At 45.2% G+C, this 19,803-nt stretch overlaps 1 protein-coding gene across 1 annotated transcript in view; it reads left to right on the top strand.

The window, feature by feature from the left end:
• Positions 1 to 14,653: 14,653 nt before the first annotated feature.
• dtx1 (deltex E3 ubiquitin ligase 1) overlaps positions 14,654 to 19,803 on the top strand; it is a 187,460-nt gene continuing 182,310 nt past the window's right edge. Inside the window, exon 1 of the mRNA XM_033043343.1 lies at positions 14,654 to 15,193. Coding sequence (XP_032899234.1) covers positions 14,935 to 15,193 — 259 coding nt within the window. The 5' untranslated portion in view covers positions 14,654 to 14,934. The remainder of the gene's footprint in view (positions 15,194 to 19,803) is intronic.

The following is a 19,803-nucleotide window of genomic DNA, read 5'->3' as shown; positions in this document are numbered from 1 at the left end:
GATTAAATAACCATAGACATTGCAAAGATTACTTTTGCAACATAATTGTAAACAGAATAATAAGATGAAATGTACTGTAGATATTGCTGGAGTTATTAATAAGTAATTTTAAGCATAACCATATTATTATTCAGTGCATCCATCATCATTGCCAACAACTTTAGAATTCATGCTGTAATTGTTTAACGAAGACCATTTTGCATCGGATTGTGAGCTCAAACTTCCATTTACAGTATTATTTTTACTAATTATTATTCACCACGGATAATACATAACATTAATTTTGGTTAATAGCGCTGTAAAGTGTTTCAAACTTAAACTGTAATGACAAGTTTCTTGTGTGATGAATGAATGACTTTGTATTTTTCGATTTGGGAAGCTGCTTGGTCTGAAGTAGTTTGGGAAGATAAAACTTTCATTATCTGACTACTATTGATAATTTCCAGCACTTTCCAGTATATTCCAAATATACTGTGTCGACAGCTCGTGATTCCAGTAATTCAAAGGTGAACTATCTTGTCTTCCATACATTAAAATGTATTTGGTAAAATGTTATCCTGTCTTCAACTAAATGCCATCTTAGATAAAGGGTAGGTCCTGTTATCAGTCTAATGAAGTGTCTCGACCAGAAACGTCACCCATTCCTTCTCTCCAGACGCTGCCTGTCCTGCTGAGTTACTCCAGCATTTTGTATCTCCCTTTGATTTAAACCAGCATCTGCAGTTCCTTCCTACACCTCCTATTATTAATTAATGGGTTTACTCTAGGCTTAGGTTTAGGTTTAGGTTTATTATTGTCACGTGTACCAAAATACAGTGAAAAGGTTTGCTTTGCTTTGCTTGCTGTCCAAACAAATCATGGATAGATACAATCAGTTTAAACACGTACAATATATAGAGCAATGATGAAGATACAGAGCGCAGAATATTGTTTCATTTAGTTTAGTATAGAGATAACTCGTGGTAACAGGCCCCGCGGTCCACGCCGACCAGCGATCCCCGTACACTATTTTCTATCCTACACACCAGGGACAATTTACAGAAGCCAATTAATCTGCAAACCTGCACGACTTTGGAATGTGGGAGGAAACCGGAGCACCTGGAGAAAACCCACGCGGTCACAGAGAGAACGTACAAACTCCATAGAGACAGCGCCCGTAGACTGGATGGAACCCAGTCCTCTGGCATTGTGAGGCAGAAATGCTGCTGCTGTGCCACTGTGCCATCCGCGATACGATGTTTGACTACTTGCAATGATGACCACAGTTCAAAGTTGTTTTTTGACCGTCACAAGTGGTGCGATTTGATACCATATAAATGCAGGTTCTATCTTCAGCGTTACGGTTAGCGCACACTCCAAAAACAGATCTACACTGAAGATAAACAGAAGGGTAATATTCCAATGTTAAATTAACAACGGAAAGGGACACAGTATTTAAAACAAAGTTTTGTTCTTAATAAACTGCAACTAAGAGTAAGAACAACGAGCAAAATACTAAGCGTTCTCTTCGACCTGAGCGGAACAATTTTTCACTGTGATTATTCTGCCTGTGGAATAGTGGAATAGTTTGCAGAACCATGAATGCTTCATCTGGAAGATCCAAGCTTCCTAAAACTGAAAAGGCTACATTTAATGGTATATCTAGCAATGACTGCAATGTTCTATCATATGTATACATATCATATTCTATCATATGTATACATATCATGTTCTATCATATAATACCTCACAGTGTCCATGTGGGTTTCCTCTGGGTCCCCCACATCCCAAACACACGCAGGAATGTAGGTTAATTGACCCTCAGTAAATTGCCCCTAGTGTGTAGGGAGTGGACGAGAAAGTGGGATAACATAGAACTAGTGTGAATGGGTGATCGATGGTCGACGTGCACCTGGTGGGCTGAAGGGCCTGTTCCTGTGCTGTATCTCTAAACTAAACTAAACTAATCTTTAGTCTGAAGGAGGATCCCTGCCTAAAACGTCGTCTGTCCATTCCCTCCCCAGATGCTGCTGGACCCACTGACTTCCTCCAGCACAGTGTGTTTTGCTGTTTGCTCTGACTCTGGATCGCATTTTTAACAGTTTTGTTTATTAAGAACAAAACAACATTTTAAATATTGTGTCTCTTTCTGAGATTGACTCAACATTGGAATGTTGCCCTTCTGTTAAGAGTTTAAAAAAGTTTTGAGTTTCATCTTAGCAGCAACTGGAAACATCAGCCGCATTGTAGTCTCATTTCTGTACCAGGTCATTATGTTCCTGCAATTCAATCAGTACATAAAGCAACACAGTCATATAGCAATTAAAACTCACCGCGGCTGAAGGAAGCAAAATGTTTCGATGTACGTATGTTAGTTGCCTTTTCAACACTTTGATTAACAATTTACCCTTGGTGGGTGTGTTCCTGGAACGCGCTGCCAGGGGTTTTGGTGGACGCAGATACGATAGTGGCGTTTCAGAGGCTTTTAGATAGGCACATGGATACGCAGGGATTGGAGGGATATGGATCACATGCAGACAGATGAGATAAGCATGGCATCATTGGACATTGTGGGCCGAAGGATCTGTTCCTGTGCTGTGTTGTTGTATCTTTTATTTTCTTGTAATACAGATGTGATACTAAAATGTGTTCTGTTCACTAAAGCTACACACGAAGAGCAAATAACTTGAAATTATCACAAAAACTTTCTTATAAAAAATGAGAAATGGAAAATCTGAAGAAATGAAAGTTTAAAATATATAATCCTGGCTCATCTTTCATGACCACAATTTACTGCTATAATAGTAAATGCATCTGAAATGTCTATTTCAGATTAAAACACTCAGTCCTACATATCTTGTTGCAATATATCTACCACAGATAATTGACCAAAACTCATGAAACAAGCTATTCAGTCTAAAACCCCCAAGCCTTGTAACAAGTTGCATAAAGAGATACCTTATCATTAAAAAATCCCATAAGTGCACACACAAACATTGCACTGTTGCCTAAAGCATTCAATGCCGGTAAAAAATCGTTATTTGCAAAATTCATGTTGGCTGTTATTTACATTTACAGAGGCAAGGGATAGCTCCACAGCAGGACTATTCTCAGTGGAAACATTGTAATTGCACCCGATACTTTTCTCAGTCCTTCTCATCAAAATGCCACACCTCACTAGAGTGAACAAATCTACAGGACAAATGGGAAACTATGATGCCCCAACTCCCGAACCAAGGCCGCCCCAATTTCAGTCACTGAGCTGACGTATGCAGTCTGAAGAAGGGTCCCGACCTGAAACCTTGCCTTTCCATGTTCTCCCGAGATGCTGCCTGACTTGCTGAGTTACTCCAGCACTTTGTGTTTCACTGATGTACGCAGATGATGTGTACGTACTGTACATGTTTGGAGTCCATGATGACTTGTTGGCTGAGGCAGATCAAAGAATGGTTCTTCCGCCTCGCGCATCGGTGGAGCCCGAGCCTCATGGGTCGGGGTCGGGGTCGGAGCCTTGCGCGTCGATCGACCCTGGGTCGACGGAGCCCGCGGTTGTGGCCTGTATCAGAGCCGCTGGCAGTGGTCGTGTAGGCGGTCGGTGCGGCGGTTGATGAGGGAGCCGGCGGTCGAGGACAGGCCACGTGGGAGCCGGAGGTAGCGCCACCTGGAACAAAGGAGGACCCGACGGGGGGGGACCACCATGAGGGAGGAGAGAACAAGGGTGGGCCTAGTGCGGGATACCTTGTAACTTTGTCAGCTTCCTTTATTTGACGACTATTGCATACCTTGGGTGTGCAAGCAAAGAATTTCACTGTGACTTGTCACATGTGACAATAAAGTATTCAATTCAATTTACTTCAGGTCAACACTTAATCAGCAACACAAAGGTTGTCAACCAACTGTTTCCTCTCTCTCACAATATCACTCCGATAATAAAGGTCCATGTTGAGGTCCAGGGAAATGAGAATCACCTCCTATGTCTTGGAAAAAAGATCAATATAGCCAAAGACTCTGTAACTGACAACCACTCAAAATGGAGAAAGAACAATCAGGATGGTCCGGAGAACCTTGTCTTTGTATGGGAACGTGAAAGGGCCACCTCTAAACATATTTGTGAGAAGGTGTCAAAATGGGCTCTACTCATATTTTCCAGAAATCATAAAATTATCTCGTGCTCCAGCTAATGTTCCTTTCTCAAATAGAATCATCAAGGTACAATACGATATGATACAATAGAACTTTATTTATCCCCGGAGGGAAAATGGTCTGCCAACAGTCATAAAAGGCAACAAGATATATGAAGGTAGATCGATGGGTCATTCATTACATTACTACCTGTGGGATCTATCTATGGATAGCCAGTAGTTCCATCAATCGCCTCCTACTCTTCCTACAGTAGAATCTGCAAGTATTCCCTCAGGCACCTCAGATCACACAGCACTGGAGTGGCCACTGCCCGGTCCATCACAGGTACTGACCTCCCCACGTTCGAAGGGATATACATGTGCAGTTGCCTCAAAAAGGCAGCCAGCATCATCAAAGACCCACACCACCATGGCCATACCCTCAACTCACTCCTGCCATCGGGAGGAAGGTGTAGGAGTCTGAAAACTGTAATGTTCAGATTCAGGGACAGCTTCTTCACAACAACCATCACTTACACCAACTAAAGCTGTCTTAGTTGCACTGAGGACTTTGGACTTTGGTTTTGCACGAATAAAGTTTGGTTTTCAATTTATTGAACATTATTGTTTGTTGTGTTCTCTACGAGTGCTGTGTTGACTGACCCATTCCACTGCTGCAAGTAAGAATTTAATTGTTTCAGTTTCAGAACATATGAAAATTAAACCCTCTTCACTCTTGGCTCTCTTGAACCCAGGGGGCTGCCGGAGAGGGAGAGAGAAACGTATAACAGGTCTTTAACCACATAAGGTGTTACTGTGGTTACATTTACAAGAAATACAATGAAAATGGTAATAGTAGAAAGAAATAGCCATGAGACAGGATTAAGTAAAGAAGACAAAAGAAGCACAGTAAAACACAAACTTCTGGAGTAACTCAGCGAGTCAGGCAGCATCTCTGGACAAAATGGATAGGTGACATTTCGGGTTGGGACCTTTCTTCAGACTTGTAGTAGGGAGGAGAAAGCTGGAAAAGAGAGGTAAGGGTGGGACAAAACCTCACAAGTGATAGGTGGATAGACACAAAGTGCTGGAGTAACTCAGCTGGTCAGGAAGCATCTCTGGAGAAAATGGATTGGTGACGTCTGGTCGTGACCCTTCTTCAGACTGATTGTGCGAGCAGGGGGCAGGGGGGTGGGACAGAACTGCAAACAAGAAAAGACCAGGACAAGTCAGGGCCAGCAACAGATAACCTCATGCAGGGTAGTTCCCTGAGAGGCCGATTGTTGGCTGGAGATGGTGTGATCCCAAGTGGGATGCATTGTTACGAACTGTGGGGCTGGTTAACTGACTTGTAGTGGAGGAACGGAGGTGATAAGGGAGGGAAAAAAGATGGGGAGGGGGGAGGGATTGTGGATACAGGTGAGGCACAGCTCATTGCTTTTACCCCTCTTCTGAATGATGAGGCAGATCATTGCATCTTCTGGGGGTGGCAAGGAGTGTTGGTCACAGGGCATGTGGGACAACAGAAACTACCCTCCAGAAAATGGTGAGTTTGGCTATAACTATCATGGCAAATACTTAAACCCAGTCCACAGCCAAGTGAAGAGCTACTCATCCCATGTCTGTTAGGATATCCTGATGGTTAATTACCTGAAGGTACTGTTTCTGTGCTGAATGACTAACTGTTCACACTAATCCATGGAATTCCACTTTGGCATCCACTCCCGACACACCAAGGGCAATTTACAGAGGGCCAATTAACTGGCAAACCAGCACGTCTTTGGGATATGGGAGGAAACCGAAGTACCCAGAGAAAGCCTGGCTCACAGGAAGAAGGTGCAAACTCCTCACAGACAGCACCAGAGGTCAGGATCAAACCTCGGTCTCTGTCGTTGAGAGCCTGCAGCTCTACCAGCTGCACCACTGGTATCTATAGTGATTGCAAAGAAAACCACTGTTATATTGTGGGCCGGAAGGAGCTGCAGATGCTGGTTTAAAACAAAGATAGACGCAAAATGCTAAGTAACTTCTGAAGAGGAGTCTCGACCCGAAACGTCCCCCTTTCCTTCTCTCCAGAGATGCTGCTGCCTGTCCCGCTGAGTTACTCCAGCTTTGTGTGCCTGTCGTATTGTGTGGGTCCACGTTTTTGAGCCAGTCAGTGTTCACTGGCATTGCCTTGTTTGACTGACAGCATCTTCAGCCTTTCTGCTGATGACAACTTGAACACAACCCTGAGTTGCCGTTTGTGATGTGTGGTTTGATAACAAACAGTGTTTAGCGTGGGAAAGAGAGTTTGGTCAAACAACTCTCACATGTACCTTCCACAAGCTATATGATTCTACACGGGTCTAAAAACGTGTTACCTTCACTCCTCACAGAGTAAAAGGGAATGAGTTTGTAGACAACACTATGTGCTGGAGGGACTCTACATGGACAGGTGACATTTCGGGCCAGAACCCTTCTTCAGACTGAGGTCCTGACCCAAAATGTCATTTGTCCTTTCTTGTATTGTATTCTTGTATTCAAATTTATTGTCATTGTCTCAATTAGAGACAACAAAATGAATTTCCCTTTACAGTGAGTATCATAAAAATAAATAAATAATGATTAATAAAACAAATTAAAAATAAAATAGAATTTAAAAAAAAGCACAAACACAGAAAGTCCACGACACAACATAACACAATGGCACCAAGGTGAGGAAGGCACCATAGTCCAGCCAGCCTCCCCTCCGATCTTCTCAGATGTTCACCCGTGGTCGGGGCCTTCCGAGCACCCGCAGTCGCCACCCCGGGCGGCCCGATGCTCAGGCCCTCTCGCCGGGCTGATGGAACGCCGACGCCGAACCCCGAAGGTGAAAATCCTCCTCAGCGGCCCGGACCTCCCAATCAGCTGCCTCCCACCGGAGTCCGCAGCTCCCGAGTCCGCAGGCCGAGCCGGGCAGAGTCGCAGGACCCCACGATGTTTGTCATCGCCGCCCGCGTTGGGAGCTCCGCGAACCACAGATCCAGGATGTCGGTGCCGCAGGCCCAGCACTCCGGGCTCCAGACGGCGATCCCCGGTAAGGCATCGCCAGCCCCGCGATGTATCAGCGCTGTCCCGTCGCTGCTGGAGCTCTGGTCGGTCCAGGCAGGAAAGGCCGCGCCAATCCAGTAGGTAGGCCGCTGGGGGGGGCGAGGACGTGACTCGAATAATAGTCGCGTCCTCTCCAGGAAGTGACTGAAGGACGGTATCCCCCTTACCGTACCCTCTTCCCCCACATTAAAACATTAAAAAAAACATAAAAAACACACTTCAACATAACAAAAAAAAAAACAAAAAAAAAAAGATACCGGGCTGAAGGTGGAGGCAGCTGGCACCAGCGCCACCGGAAGTACAACACAGATCTCTCCATAGATGCTGCCTGACCCATTGAGTTCATAAGCCATAAGAGCAGAATTAGGCCATTTGGCCCATTGAGGGGGTGGAACAGTGTCGCAGTGGTAGAGTTGTTGCCTTACAGCACCAGAGACACAGGATTGATCCTGACTATGGTGCTGTCTGTACGGAGTTTATATGTTCTCCCTGTGACTGCATGAGATTTCACTGGGTGCTCCGGTTTCCTCCCACACTCCAAACACGTACAGGTTTGTCGGTTAATTGGCTGTGGCATGTTGTTAAATTGTCCCCAGTGCGTGTAGGAAGGAACTGCAGATGCTGGTTTACACCAAAGTTAGACACAAAATGCTGGAGTAACTCAGCAGGTCAGGCAGCATCCCTGGAGAAAAGGAATAGGTGACGTTTCGAGTCGAAAACCTTCTTCAGACTGAGAGTCAGGGGAGAGGGAAACCAGAAGCCTCCCCCACCTTAGTCATCCTGCTGCTTACACTGTTTGCATCCGTATATCCCTTCGTTATTACCTCTTCCAAAGCCAACAATGGACCATTGTGGGCTCCACCTTTCTTTGATCATCGGTGCCGGCTCTAATTTGTCCTGAATCTTTTCATACCTCTAGTTTCCCTCTCCTCTGACTCTCAGTCTGAAGAAGGGTCTTGACCCGAAACATCAACTATTCCTTTTCTCCAGAGATGCTGCCTGACCCGCTGAGTTACTCCAGCATTTTGTGTCTATTCTAGTATGTGTAAGCTAGTGTACGTGGTGATCGTTGGTCGGCAGGGAATCGGTGGGGCTGTTTCTGTGTTGTATCTCTGAAGTCTAAAGGGCCTGTCCCACTTGGCCGTCATTTGAGCGTAATTTACGCAACATAATTTACACGTGACACGCACGTGATGTGCGCATGGTGCATGATGACATAGGCAGTGACGCACGGCCGCGCGCGGCATCGCAGGATTTTGTAATGTACAAAATGTTTGCACGGTATCTGTGTGACGTGCAAATGACAGCCAAGTGGGACAGGCCTTTACTTCTAAAGTTTAAAGAATTTACTCCACCATTCGATCATGGCTGATCTATCTGTCCCTCTCAATCCCATTCTCCTGCCTTCGCCCCAACACTTTGTGTTTTGCTTATGATTCCAGCATTGGCAGTTTCCTGTCTCTCCTGTGAGTCAACAGGCAAATGTTTAGATCCAATAGCAGTTGAGAAATATTTTTCTAAATCATTTCAAGACATTTTAAAAACCTCTTTTAGGCTTGTTTTCTTCAACTAACTTTCTGAAAAGTGTGCAAACATCACTGTGATGAAAGGTTCCCAACCGAACTATTGTAAAACTCATTAAAAAAAAAAGGTTTGCTGACACACCCAAGCCCACAGATACGTTCACACCCACACATACATTGGCAAAACAGGAAATGCTAGTATTTAAATTATTTGGATTGCCAGCACATTGCAAGCCCATTGTCCATCGAGCTTTCTGTTACAGCAGTGCATTGTAAAATCATGGCACACTTGGGGGACTCATAATCCATGATCCCCTTCCAGATCTTACCTGTAAATCCACATGGTTAGTGTTCCCACAACAATATTTCAATCACTTCTATCCAGGGACCACAATAGTCCTTTCAGCCAAGAGAGAGGTTCACATGCACCTCTCCAAACCTTGCCCACTGCAGTTGCTGTTCCCATGCACAGACTAGGCGACCATTTCACCAAACACGTGCGCTCTGTCCACCAAGGCCTGCTGGATCTCCCGGTTGCTAACCATTTTAACTCCCTTTCCGTTCACACACTGACCTTTCTGTCCTGGGCTTCCTCTATTGCCAGAGAGAAGCCACATGCACGTCGGAGGAACAGCACTTCATATGCCGATGGGGTAGCTTACAACCCAACATATGAACATTACATTTTCCAATTTCAAGTGATACCCCATATCCTCCCCTCCCATCTCTTTCCCTTCCTCCGTACACTCATCTCTCCCATCCCCACGTTCCATATTTCCTTTGTTATCCCCCACTTTCCACTCCCCTAGTCCCTTGCTGCTTATATCCCTCATTCAGGATTTATATTTCACTCCTCTTCTTTCTTTAACTGACCTCTTTTTGTCTCCGTTTCACCTCTAGCCTTTGTCATTTACTTCACCCATCTGCAAATCATCCTTCCCCACCTGTAGAAACACAGAACTGCAGATGCTGGTTTATACCAAAGATAGACACAAAGTGTCGAGGAGTAACTCAGCAGGTCAGGCAGCGTCTCTGGAGAAAAAAAGAATGGGTGATGTTTCTGGTCGGGACCCTTCTGAAGAAAGGTCGGGCCTAAACCGTCACCCATCCGTTTCCTCCAGAGATGTTGCCTGACCCGCTGAGCTACTCCAGCATCATGTGTCTACCTTCCCCACCTGTATCCACCTATCACTTTCCAGGAGTTGTCCCACCCTCACCTCTCCTTCCCAGCATTTTCCCTCCTACTCCATCAGTCTGACCAGAAACATCACCCATTCTTTTTTTCTCCAGGGATGCTGCCTGATCCGCTGAGTTACTCCAACACTTTGTGTCTCTCTTTGGTATAAACCAGCACCTGCAGTTCCATGTTTCTCGAGGTGGAGAAGGATGATTGGCAGAAAGCATTGAAATATAAAGCTGGAGGGTGCGATATAGACAAAAAGGGGCAAGGGGAGGGGGAGGGTAATGAAGGGGTATAAAAATGAAATATGAGTCTTGGGGATGGGCCCTAGTGCTCTGGTTTCCTCCCTCACTCCAAAGACGTACAGGTTTGTTGGTTATTTGGCTTCTGTAAAAATTATAAATTGCTCCTAGTGTGTACGATTGTGCTGGTGTATGTGGATTGCTGGCCGGTATGGACTCGGTGGGCCGATGGGCCTGTGTCCTGCTGTATCTCTAAGCTGCACCTCTGTATGATCACCCTCATCCTCCTGCGCTCCAAGGAATAAAGTCGTATTGTGATTGAACATTTTAAATTCAGCAGGGAGATTGAGAGGGTTGACTAAGGAGACGGCAAGAAACTGATACCTCAGCCTGGACAACTTGGAACTTCAGAGACATGGTTGGTCTCAGGGTACGAGCCAAATGCTTGGGCTGAAATGACAAGCAGTTTATTTACTCAATGGATTGCAACTCTTCTCTCTTATGCACTCTAGTCAGATCAGGATGAGTCACTTATTGAATATAATAAAGAATGAGCAATAGATTTTTGGGTGCCAGGAAACATAAGCAGCTACAAGATCGATGATGAGTTTATTGATCGCTTCAAGGGCCCATTTAACCAACCCCTGTTTTTTTTTTCTTGTATTCATATAAAATACGCAGGTGGTTTGCTTCTGACCCATTTACCTAGAATGGATCCACAACCATTGAAGATGTGGAGACTCTTCCATTCTACTTGGCTTTTGTGGACCACAATCACCATTACCATTGTGTTAATTTTTGAGAAAGGTGCTATGGTGGACCGAAACGTCACCTACCCATGTGCTCCAAAGATGCTGCCTGACCTGCTGTGTTACTCCAGCACCTTGTGTCTATCTTTGGTAGAAACCAGCATCTGCAGTTCTTCATTTCTACATTTCAGGTTGCGACCTGAATTGCCGCCTGCCCATTCCCTCCACAGATGCTGCCAGACCCTCTAAGTTCCTCCAGCACTTTGTGTTTAGCTTAGGTTCAACATAATAAGTATATATTAGTGAACTTCTTACATCACGAGGAGAGGTCTTGAAGAGGAAGCTTAAGTAGGCACAGTGTTAGACTCTGCTCTTAGACATTCCTGCTGTGATATTCTTAGGCTAGGCTGTCTGACCTCCAATAACCATGGCCATCCTATTTCATGTGAGGTTTGGCTCCAGTGGTTGGGCAGTTTTCTCCCTGATGCCCATATTCTTTAGTTTTACCGTGCCTCTGTAATCCTGCACATGGTGAAATGCTGCCTTCATCAAGAATCAAGTCAGCAATATGTACCGACAGCAAAATAATGCCATTCATTACTTGCAGCAGCTTAACAGGTCCACAAACACAGTACACGCCGAAAAACATATGAATCCAAAAAATTCAGTACTTTAATAACCTTAATACTGTGCAAAAAAACTTATTTGTGCAACCAAAGACATCGTCCATAGAAGTTCACAATTGGTGAGGTTTGTGTTGTGCAGTGTTTGAGAGCCTGATGGTTGCTGGGAAGAAGTTGTTTTTGAACCAGGTTGTCATGGTTTTCAGACTCCTGTACCTTCACCCCAATTGTCGTAGCAAGGTGGTCAGGGTGCTGTGGGTCTTTGATGATATCAGCTGCCTTTTTGTGGCAGCACTTCCTGTAGATCCCTTTGATGGTGGAGAGGACAGTACTCATGATGGACCGGGCAGTGTTCACCACTCTCTGTGGTCCTGGACATTCAAGAGTCAAGAGTGTTTTAATGTCATGTGTCCTGCAAAGGAACAATGAAATTCTTTCTTGCAGCAGCGCAACAGATATGTAACCATATTACTTTGCAAAATCCTTAATAAACAACAAAAATATATCCAGTGTATAAAAAAATCAAACAGAAATAAATAGACAATAATAATGCAAAGTCAAACATATGTCCCCAAGTCAACATAGTTCAGAGCTTATTTGGAGGTTGTAGCGTTTAATAGTCTGATGGTTGTAGGGAATAAGCTGCTCCTGAACCTGGACATGACAGTTTTCAGGCTCCTATACCTTCTTCCCAATGGTAGGAGTGAAATGAGAGCACGGTCAGGGTGGTGTGGGTCTCTGAAGATGCTGGTGGACATTTAGAGGCAGTGTCTCTTGTAAATACCTTTGATGGTCTGAAGCTCAGTACCTGTGATAGACAGGTTGCCGATCCAAGTCAGTATGCTCTCTACCGTACACCAGTAGAGTTTGATGGAGAATTTGCCAACATGCCAAATCTCCTCAATCTTCTAATGCATGAATTATTACAAAATGTTTCAAACCAAGAAAGAATTTACAATATTAAAGCATACAAAGGTTTCTGGATGAGGTTGCCAATTCAATATCACTGTGATGAATACTGAACTGATTGGTGCTGCAATTTCAGATACTCCAGGAAATGCATCTGGGGATTGCCCAACTTGGTTTAAATTGGAGTCACATATGAACCAGCAGATAAAAGGGATGTTGATCCCATTAGTGAGGGCTGGGCTGGAAGACCAGGGGCGAATAATATGCTCCTACTCCACTGCAGCATCTATTCCTATCAGGAAATATTTCTGAGTTTTGTATTGGTATTGGTCTATTATTGTCACGTGTACCGAGATACAGTGAAAAGCTTTAGTTTGCATGCTATCCAATTAAATTAGACAAAACTATACAGTACTACAATTAAGCCATGCACAAGTTCAACAGCTGGAGCAAAGAGAAAAATACTCATGTGCAGAATATAGTTTTACAGCATTGTAGAGTTACATTCCAAAGAAAAAGTCCAATGTTTGCAATGAGGTTGGTTGGAAGATCAGGACCTCACCCTAGTTTATGGGCGAACTGCTCAGAAATCTGATAACAGAGGGGTAGAAGCTGTTCCTGAATCTGGTGATGTGTGTTTTCAATGACCGGGTCTGGTATGTGTCGATAATTGGTTCTCCAATCACTATATCTGCATAACATGGTTCACCATTTCAGCAAATAGCTAATTGAAAAATGTGAATATATTGTCCCCGTTTCTTTGATTATTGTACCTCTCAAAAATAGTTTGTAAGGGAAACACAAGAAAAGAAAATATAATGTATTTTATGTATATGCTCTCCCATAGCAGAAATTGATGTTAGAAGCCACATTGGGAAATGGAATGTAAAGGTCCTGATTCCTTATCTGACCTACGAATACACCCAACTTCTGCGGCTAAATTCATTGGAATGTTCCCATCTTTGCTCGTTCGTGCATTTTCTTCAATATTAATTGGAATATTGGCGCTGGGGCTGCAGATGCTGGAATCTTGAGCAAACCACAAAGTGGGTCAGGCAGCATCTGTGGAGGGAATGGACAGGTGACCTATTGAGTTTGATGAACGGTCCCCAACCCAAATGTTGTCTCTCCAATGTGGCTTCCCTCCACAGATGCTGCCTGACCAGCTGAGCTCCTTCAGCACTTAGTGTTTTAAACCAAAATAGACACCTTTCAAGATAAAGAGAATGTTGAGAATACTTTTCATAGCGTGGAAACAGGCCCTTCGGCCCAACATGTCCCATCTCCACAAGTCCCACCTGCCTGCATTTGGCTGCCAAACCTATCCTATCCATGTACCTGACCAAATGTTCTGAAGCATTTTGATAGTACCTGCCTTAATTACAACCTCCGGCAGCTTGTTCAATATACCAACCACCCTTTGTGTGGAAAAAGTTGCCGCTCAGGTTCCAATTACATCTTTCCCCCCTCACCTAAAACCTATGCCCTCTGGTTCTCCAATCGCCTACTTTGGGTAAAAGACTCTCTGCATTTACCTCATCTAATCCTCTCATGATGTATACACCTCTATGAGATCACCCCTTCATGCTCCTGCACTTCAAGGCATGAAGCCCTAGCCTACTCAACCTCTCCCTGTGGTCCCTAAGTCCTGATTCAACGACAAAGAACCTCCGCACATGATTTCCCTCAAATTCTAAACCCTGTGGAGATCAAAGATCATGGAAGGCTTGTTCTTGTATCTTTGGTGGAGATAAGGTCCACTAGCTTTTGCGACCCAAAACAAGCACTTCCACCTTTACGGTGCAAGGGTGATTGGTTTCAAGAAGCTCTCGCCTGCTGCAAATAGCAACTGGTTCGTTTAAATCCCCCGTGGGCTTGCCCCTGCCTGTCTTGATCATCTCCTCTCGGTTTCCCATGGAGGAGGCGTATCGGGAGGGGCTCGCTAGCTAGCTGGTTTCCCCCTCCCTCCAGCGCTCATTCCTCGGATCCCTGTTGCTACCGCTTCGGGAGGAAAAAGATCGACTTTGAGACCCTTAATTCTATTGTCCTTTCTCATTCCACTGGTTTATATCACTGCCTTGCCTTTTTTTAAAACAAAGACCCCTCTTGCTTTCTCATTTAGGGATGGCTCCTCTGCTTGTTTTGTTTGAAAATGAAATCTCACTCGCTGCTTACTTTGTTGCCAGCGTTGACATACACATGCATCGCCAATCAATTCCACCCGAGGCCCGCCCCGGCGCGTCACATGCGGATCACAGTGTTGGAGACAGAGAGATAGAGAGAGGGGGAGATGTGCTGGCTCTAGGCTGGTGTGTGAGAGGGAGAGACCCAGGCAGACAGGCTGGAGGACTGTTCTACACGGCGTCTTTACACCTGAGAGACAGACAGACAGAGAGAGACAAAGGGAAGACAGAGATAGAGAGCGGACCCACCTCCCCGCTGTGTGAGGGACGGCGGCGGGGAGCGGGGCAGCAAAGGGGGAAGAGGGGAGTGAGAGGGGTGGGGGGTGGCGAGGAGAGGGGGGGTGGGGGGCATGGCTCGCTCCGCCGCCCCGGCGATGCTGTCGGCTAGCGGCTTCGGCTTCCCCCCGCAGAATTTCGCCCGGGTGGTGGTGTGGGAATGGTTGAACGAGCACGGCCGCTGGAGACCGTACGGGGCCACCGTGTGTCACCACATCGAGAACATCGTGAAGTGCAATGCCCGGGGCAGCGTGGTGCTGGGGCAGGCGGACCCGCAGCTCTCTCCTTATATCATCGACTTGCAATCCATGCATCAGTTTAGACAAGACACAGGTAAGCCGAGCTTCAAACCTTCCAACCAGCCCCCCAAAAAAGCCCTCATCCACCTCCCATCCACCACCCCCCCCCCCCTCTTCTAACCAGCCCCAAGTCACCCCTTCTTCCATCCACCCCTTCCTCCATCCACCCTTTCCCCCAACAACCCTATCCACCAGCCCTAAATAACCCTACCCGCCATCAAAGATTGTGCCATTTATGTGTTTGTTGTCATTCATTTGGTTGTAATTGCAAGTCTGTGATTTTTATTTTAGCCAGTCCACACTGTGTTTAAACTGGATTGACAGTGCCTGTGCTGTCAACGGGCGGACAAACCAAATGGTGTCTCACGCACACACACACACAACACGCACTGACTGCTCCAGTCTTCAATAGCGAACAGGGCTCCCTGGAGCTATCCAGTTGCAAACATGGCTTGCCATAAAAGACACTCACTCCATGGGTGAATGGGCGAGATTTATATCTCCAGTGCGGCAAAATATCAAGTGCCGCTTTCTCCAAAACAATCTTCCTCCCTCTTTCTCAACCCCAATTAAACGCCCCAAACCCATATGCCCCCACCCCTTCCATCTCACTGCCTCACATACGCACACATACCCCCGGTGAAAACCGCGAGCCCTGGTTAATAATGATTCGCATCCAGCCGTGCGCCCGATATCTGCAGTCACATCAACGTGTTTCCACTTCAATTGCAACGCTCTTGCCTGGAGGTGCAACGAATGCAGGGCTCGATAGGCGAGGAGATAATGGTCTAATTGTGTTGCTTGCGTTGCCTAATATCACGATGCCCCGCATTTTTGCCTTCAATAAAACCATGTGTATGTAGGCTGACGAGATTGCACCGAGAATTCCGGGGGGAATTTTATTTTGGAGGGAGGGCGGTAGACAGTCTGGAGCCGTAGACCGTGGCTGGTACAGCGTTACTGGGGCTGGATACATCCTTGAGAAATCTGGCGCAGAGGCACCGCAATGTTCAGTAAAGTCGCAGGGAGATTAATTCTGTAGAAGCGGCGGATAATGGTCCGTATCTGACCTCGGTAGCAATGGTGAAGAGGTGCTCACAATAATCTAAGGCGACTGAAATGAATTACTCTGATTCCTTGCTCTTCCCATGCAAGAAATGGGACACTGTGTTTTCTGGATAATCCACACACTGTCAGAAATATAAAATACCATACATTCTTTGGACTGAGGTTTGACACTCTAAATATTTGAAGTTCAGTCTAATACTGTTTATATAGATGATGAGTGTGTGTTCCCAATATAATGTACAATGACAGGAATAAGTCTTCCAAATTTATGCCAACACTTCTGGAATATTTTTGGCAGGGCCTGTTAATTTATTACACAAATAGAAACTGCCCTGTTTACCCCAATGTTGTAGCCCCCCCCCCCCCCCCCCCCCCCCCCCCCCATCTAAATACAACAGCAAAACAAAGTGATGTTATTGTGGTTGACCTGTTAAATGCAAAGTCATGTTTCTCGTGCAGCTGGTACATTCAAATAGTTCACCCACAAAATAAAATGTTGATTATCAGATCATCAAACCGATAAAGCAGTGCAGAATGAATCTCGGCCATACAGTGGGTAAAGACGATTTTCATTTGAAGCCTGCAGATTTTGCCCAGAGTAGAGTGAAGTTTGTCCTGGATAGAGTGAACGTGGAGAAGATGTTTCCAATAGTGGGAGAGTCTCGGACAAGAGGGCACAGCCTCAGAATAAAAGGACGTACCATTAGAAAAGAGATGAGGTGGAATTTCTTTAGTCAGAAGGTGGTGAATGTGTGGAATTCTCAACTAAATCAGATGGTTGTGGAGGCCAAGTCAATGGATATTTTTAAGGCAGAGATTGACAGATTATTGATTAGTACGGGTGTCGGGGGTTTATGGGGAGAAGGCAGGGAAATGGGTTGAGAGGGAAAGATAGATCAGCCATGATTGAATGGCAGAGTAGACTCGATGGGCCGAATGGTCTAATTCTGCTCCTAGAACTTATGAACTTCTGAATACAAATATGCTGTAAATAAAGTGATGAGAAGCCATTCATTCATCAGGCTGGCCATTGTAATGTCTCTCCTGGTATGGTTGGATCGAGTGAATGTGTGGAGGGTGCAGTGACAAACTCACCTTGCATCTTCAGCCATGAACTGATCTGATGTTGTCTCCTAGCTTTCCCTCTCCCCTGACTCTCACTCAGTCTGACCAGAAAGATCACCTATTCCCTTTCTCCAGAGATGCTGTCTACCTGGCTGGCTGAGTTACTCCAGCATTTTGTGTCTATCTTTGATGTTGCCTGTTTGTTGGCAGCAGTGTGTAACATGCCATCTAAGGGCTAGACTTCACTTTCAACTATACAATATATCCTCACTCAATAACAGGTCTGGGAAGGGGAAGAGGCAGGACAAAGTGGGGCAGGTATTTGAATTAGGGTGCCTTTCTCCTTTGTTCCTCGTTGCCTTGAAATTAAAAAAAATTCCATCCTTTAGGTTTATTATTGTCACATGTATTGGTCTACAGAGAAAAGCTTTGTCCATGCTATCCAACCAAATCTGATCGTACTATACATGAGTACAATCAAGCCAAACTCAAGTATAATGGGCAGAGTGAAGGGAAAGATACAGAGTGCAGAATTCTCCGCATTATAGAGCAACAACTTATTTTCTAATCCTTTCATCCACTGCCTTCCCCCCATCTCTTTAATCTCCTCCGGCTTTGTAACACCCTGAAATATTTACATTGCTCAACACAAAATGTAATTGTTCAACTATTGACAGCTGTGAGTCTTTAGAAGTCAAGGCACACAGCTGTCCGTCTTCCCTGCTTAAGCCTTCCTGCCCCCACTCTCTCACTCTCTCTATATATATATATCTATATTTGGTGTTACTTTCACCAATTCTTTCAAGCTCATTCCTCATGCCTTTTATGTCTGAGTTTGTTTTTTGACTGATCCTTTCAAAAATTTAGGCATCTTGTTGTTATGTTAAGGTATGCAAGGGGAAAGTATACAATTAACGGCAAGACCCTTCACAACAATGATGTTCAGGGGGATTGTTGGGTCCAAGTCCATAACTCTTTGAAAGTGGCAACACAGATTGAGCAGCAAAGAAGGCGTACGGCATGCTTGCCTTTAGTTGGTTGGTACATTCATTATAGGAGTCAGTCAGTCATGCTTTATGGGGCTTTATGGGGCTTTGGTTAGGCCACATTTAGGCCACATTTGAAGTAATGAGTGCAGTTTTCATCAGTGATGCAAGAAGGATGTGGAGGCTTTGGAAAGGGTGCAGAAGAGGCTGACCAAAACGCTGCCCGGATTAGAGGCCATTAACTACAGGGAGAGGTTGGATGGTCTTGGATTGTTTTCTCTGCAACACAGGAGGTTGATGAGAGAACTGGCAGAAGGATATACAATTATTTGAGGCATAGATAGGTTAGGCAGTCGGAACCTTTTTTTTCCCAGGGTGGAAATATCAAAGACTAGAGGGCATAGCTTTAAGGTGAGAGGGCCAAAGTTTAAAGGAGATGTGTGGATCAAAAGGGTGGTGGGGCCTGGAACACACTGCCAGGGGTGGTGGTGGTAAATCCAAGGCATATAAGAAGGTTTTAGATAGGTACATGGATATATAGGGAATGGAAGGGTATGGATCACATGCAGACAGAGGAGATTGGGTTTTCTTGACATTATATTCAGCACAGGTATTGTGGGCAGAAAGGTCTGTTCCTATTTTAGTTTAGAGATACAGCATGGAAACAGGCCCTATGGCCCACCGAGTCTATGCCCACCAGCAATCACCCCTAGTTCTATCCTACGGACCTAGGATAATTTTACAGATGCTAATTAACCTGCAAACCTGTATGTCTTTAGAACCAGGGGCCACAGTTTAAGAATAAGGGGTAAGCCTTATTAGAACAGACATGAGGAAAAACTTTTTCACACAGAGAGTTGTGAATCTGTGGAATTCTCTGCCTCAGAAGGCAGTGGAGGCCAATTCTCTGTATGCTTTCAAGAGAGAATTGGATAGAGCTCTTTAAGATAGCCGAGTAACGGAATATGGGGTAAAGGCAGGAACGGGGTATTGAGTGTGGGTGATCAGCCATGATCACAGTGAATGGCGGTGCTGGCTCGAAGGGCCGAATGGCCTACTCCTGTACCTATTGTCTAATGAAACCGGAGCATCCGGAGAAAACCTATGCAGTCACAGGGTGAACATACAAACTCCGTACAGACAACACCCGAGGTCAGGATCGAACCTGGATCTCTGGTGCTGTAAGGCAGCAAAACTACCCCTGCACCACTATGCCGTACCTGTACTGTTCTATGTTAAATATAGTATGTAAAGAGAAGCCATTGGTTTCTAAGCTTTCATGTTTCATCAGCTCAAGTAGTGTTCAGTGACCAAACGTTGCATCCTATTGCAGAAGGAAAATAAGTTGCAGGGACGGCTTTGTATGTTATTTGGAGGTTAGAACCTGTAAACTCATCTGTTGGGTTACTGTTGTTTGACCACAGCATCCTGATTCCAGCAACATGCATTTGAAAAGATAATCTGGCCATTTAATGCTTGGAGTGACTTGACTTAAATGCACTTGGTCGTGGTGCATGAAAATAGA

Source organism: Amblyraja radiata, chromosome 25, assembly GCF_010909765.2.
Source record: "Amblyraja radiata isolate CabotCenter1 chromosome 25, sAmbRad1.1.pri, whole genome shotgun sequence".
NCBI classification, from domain to species: domain Eukaryota; kingdom Metazoa; phylum Chordata; class Chondrichthyes; order Rajiformes; family Rajidae; genus Amblyraja; species Amblyraja radiata.
The sequence above is the reverse complement of the archived record's forward strand: the minus strand, read 5'-3'. Positions and strand labels throughout refer to the sequence as shown.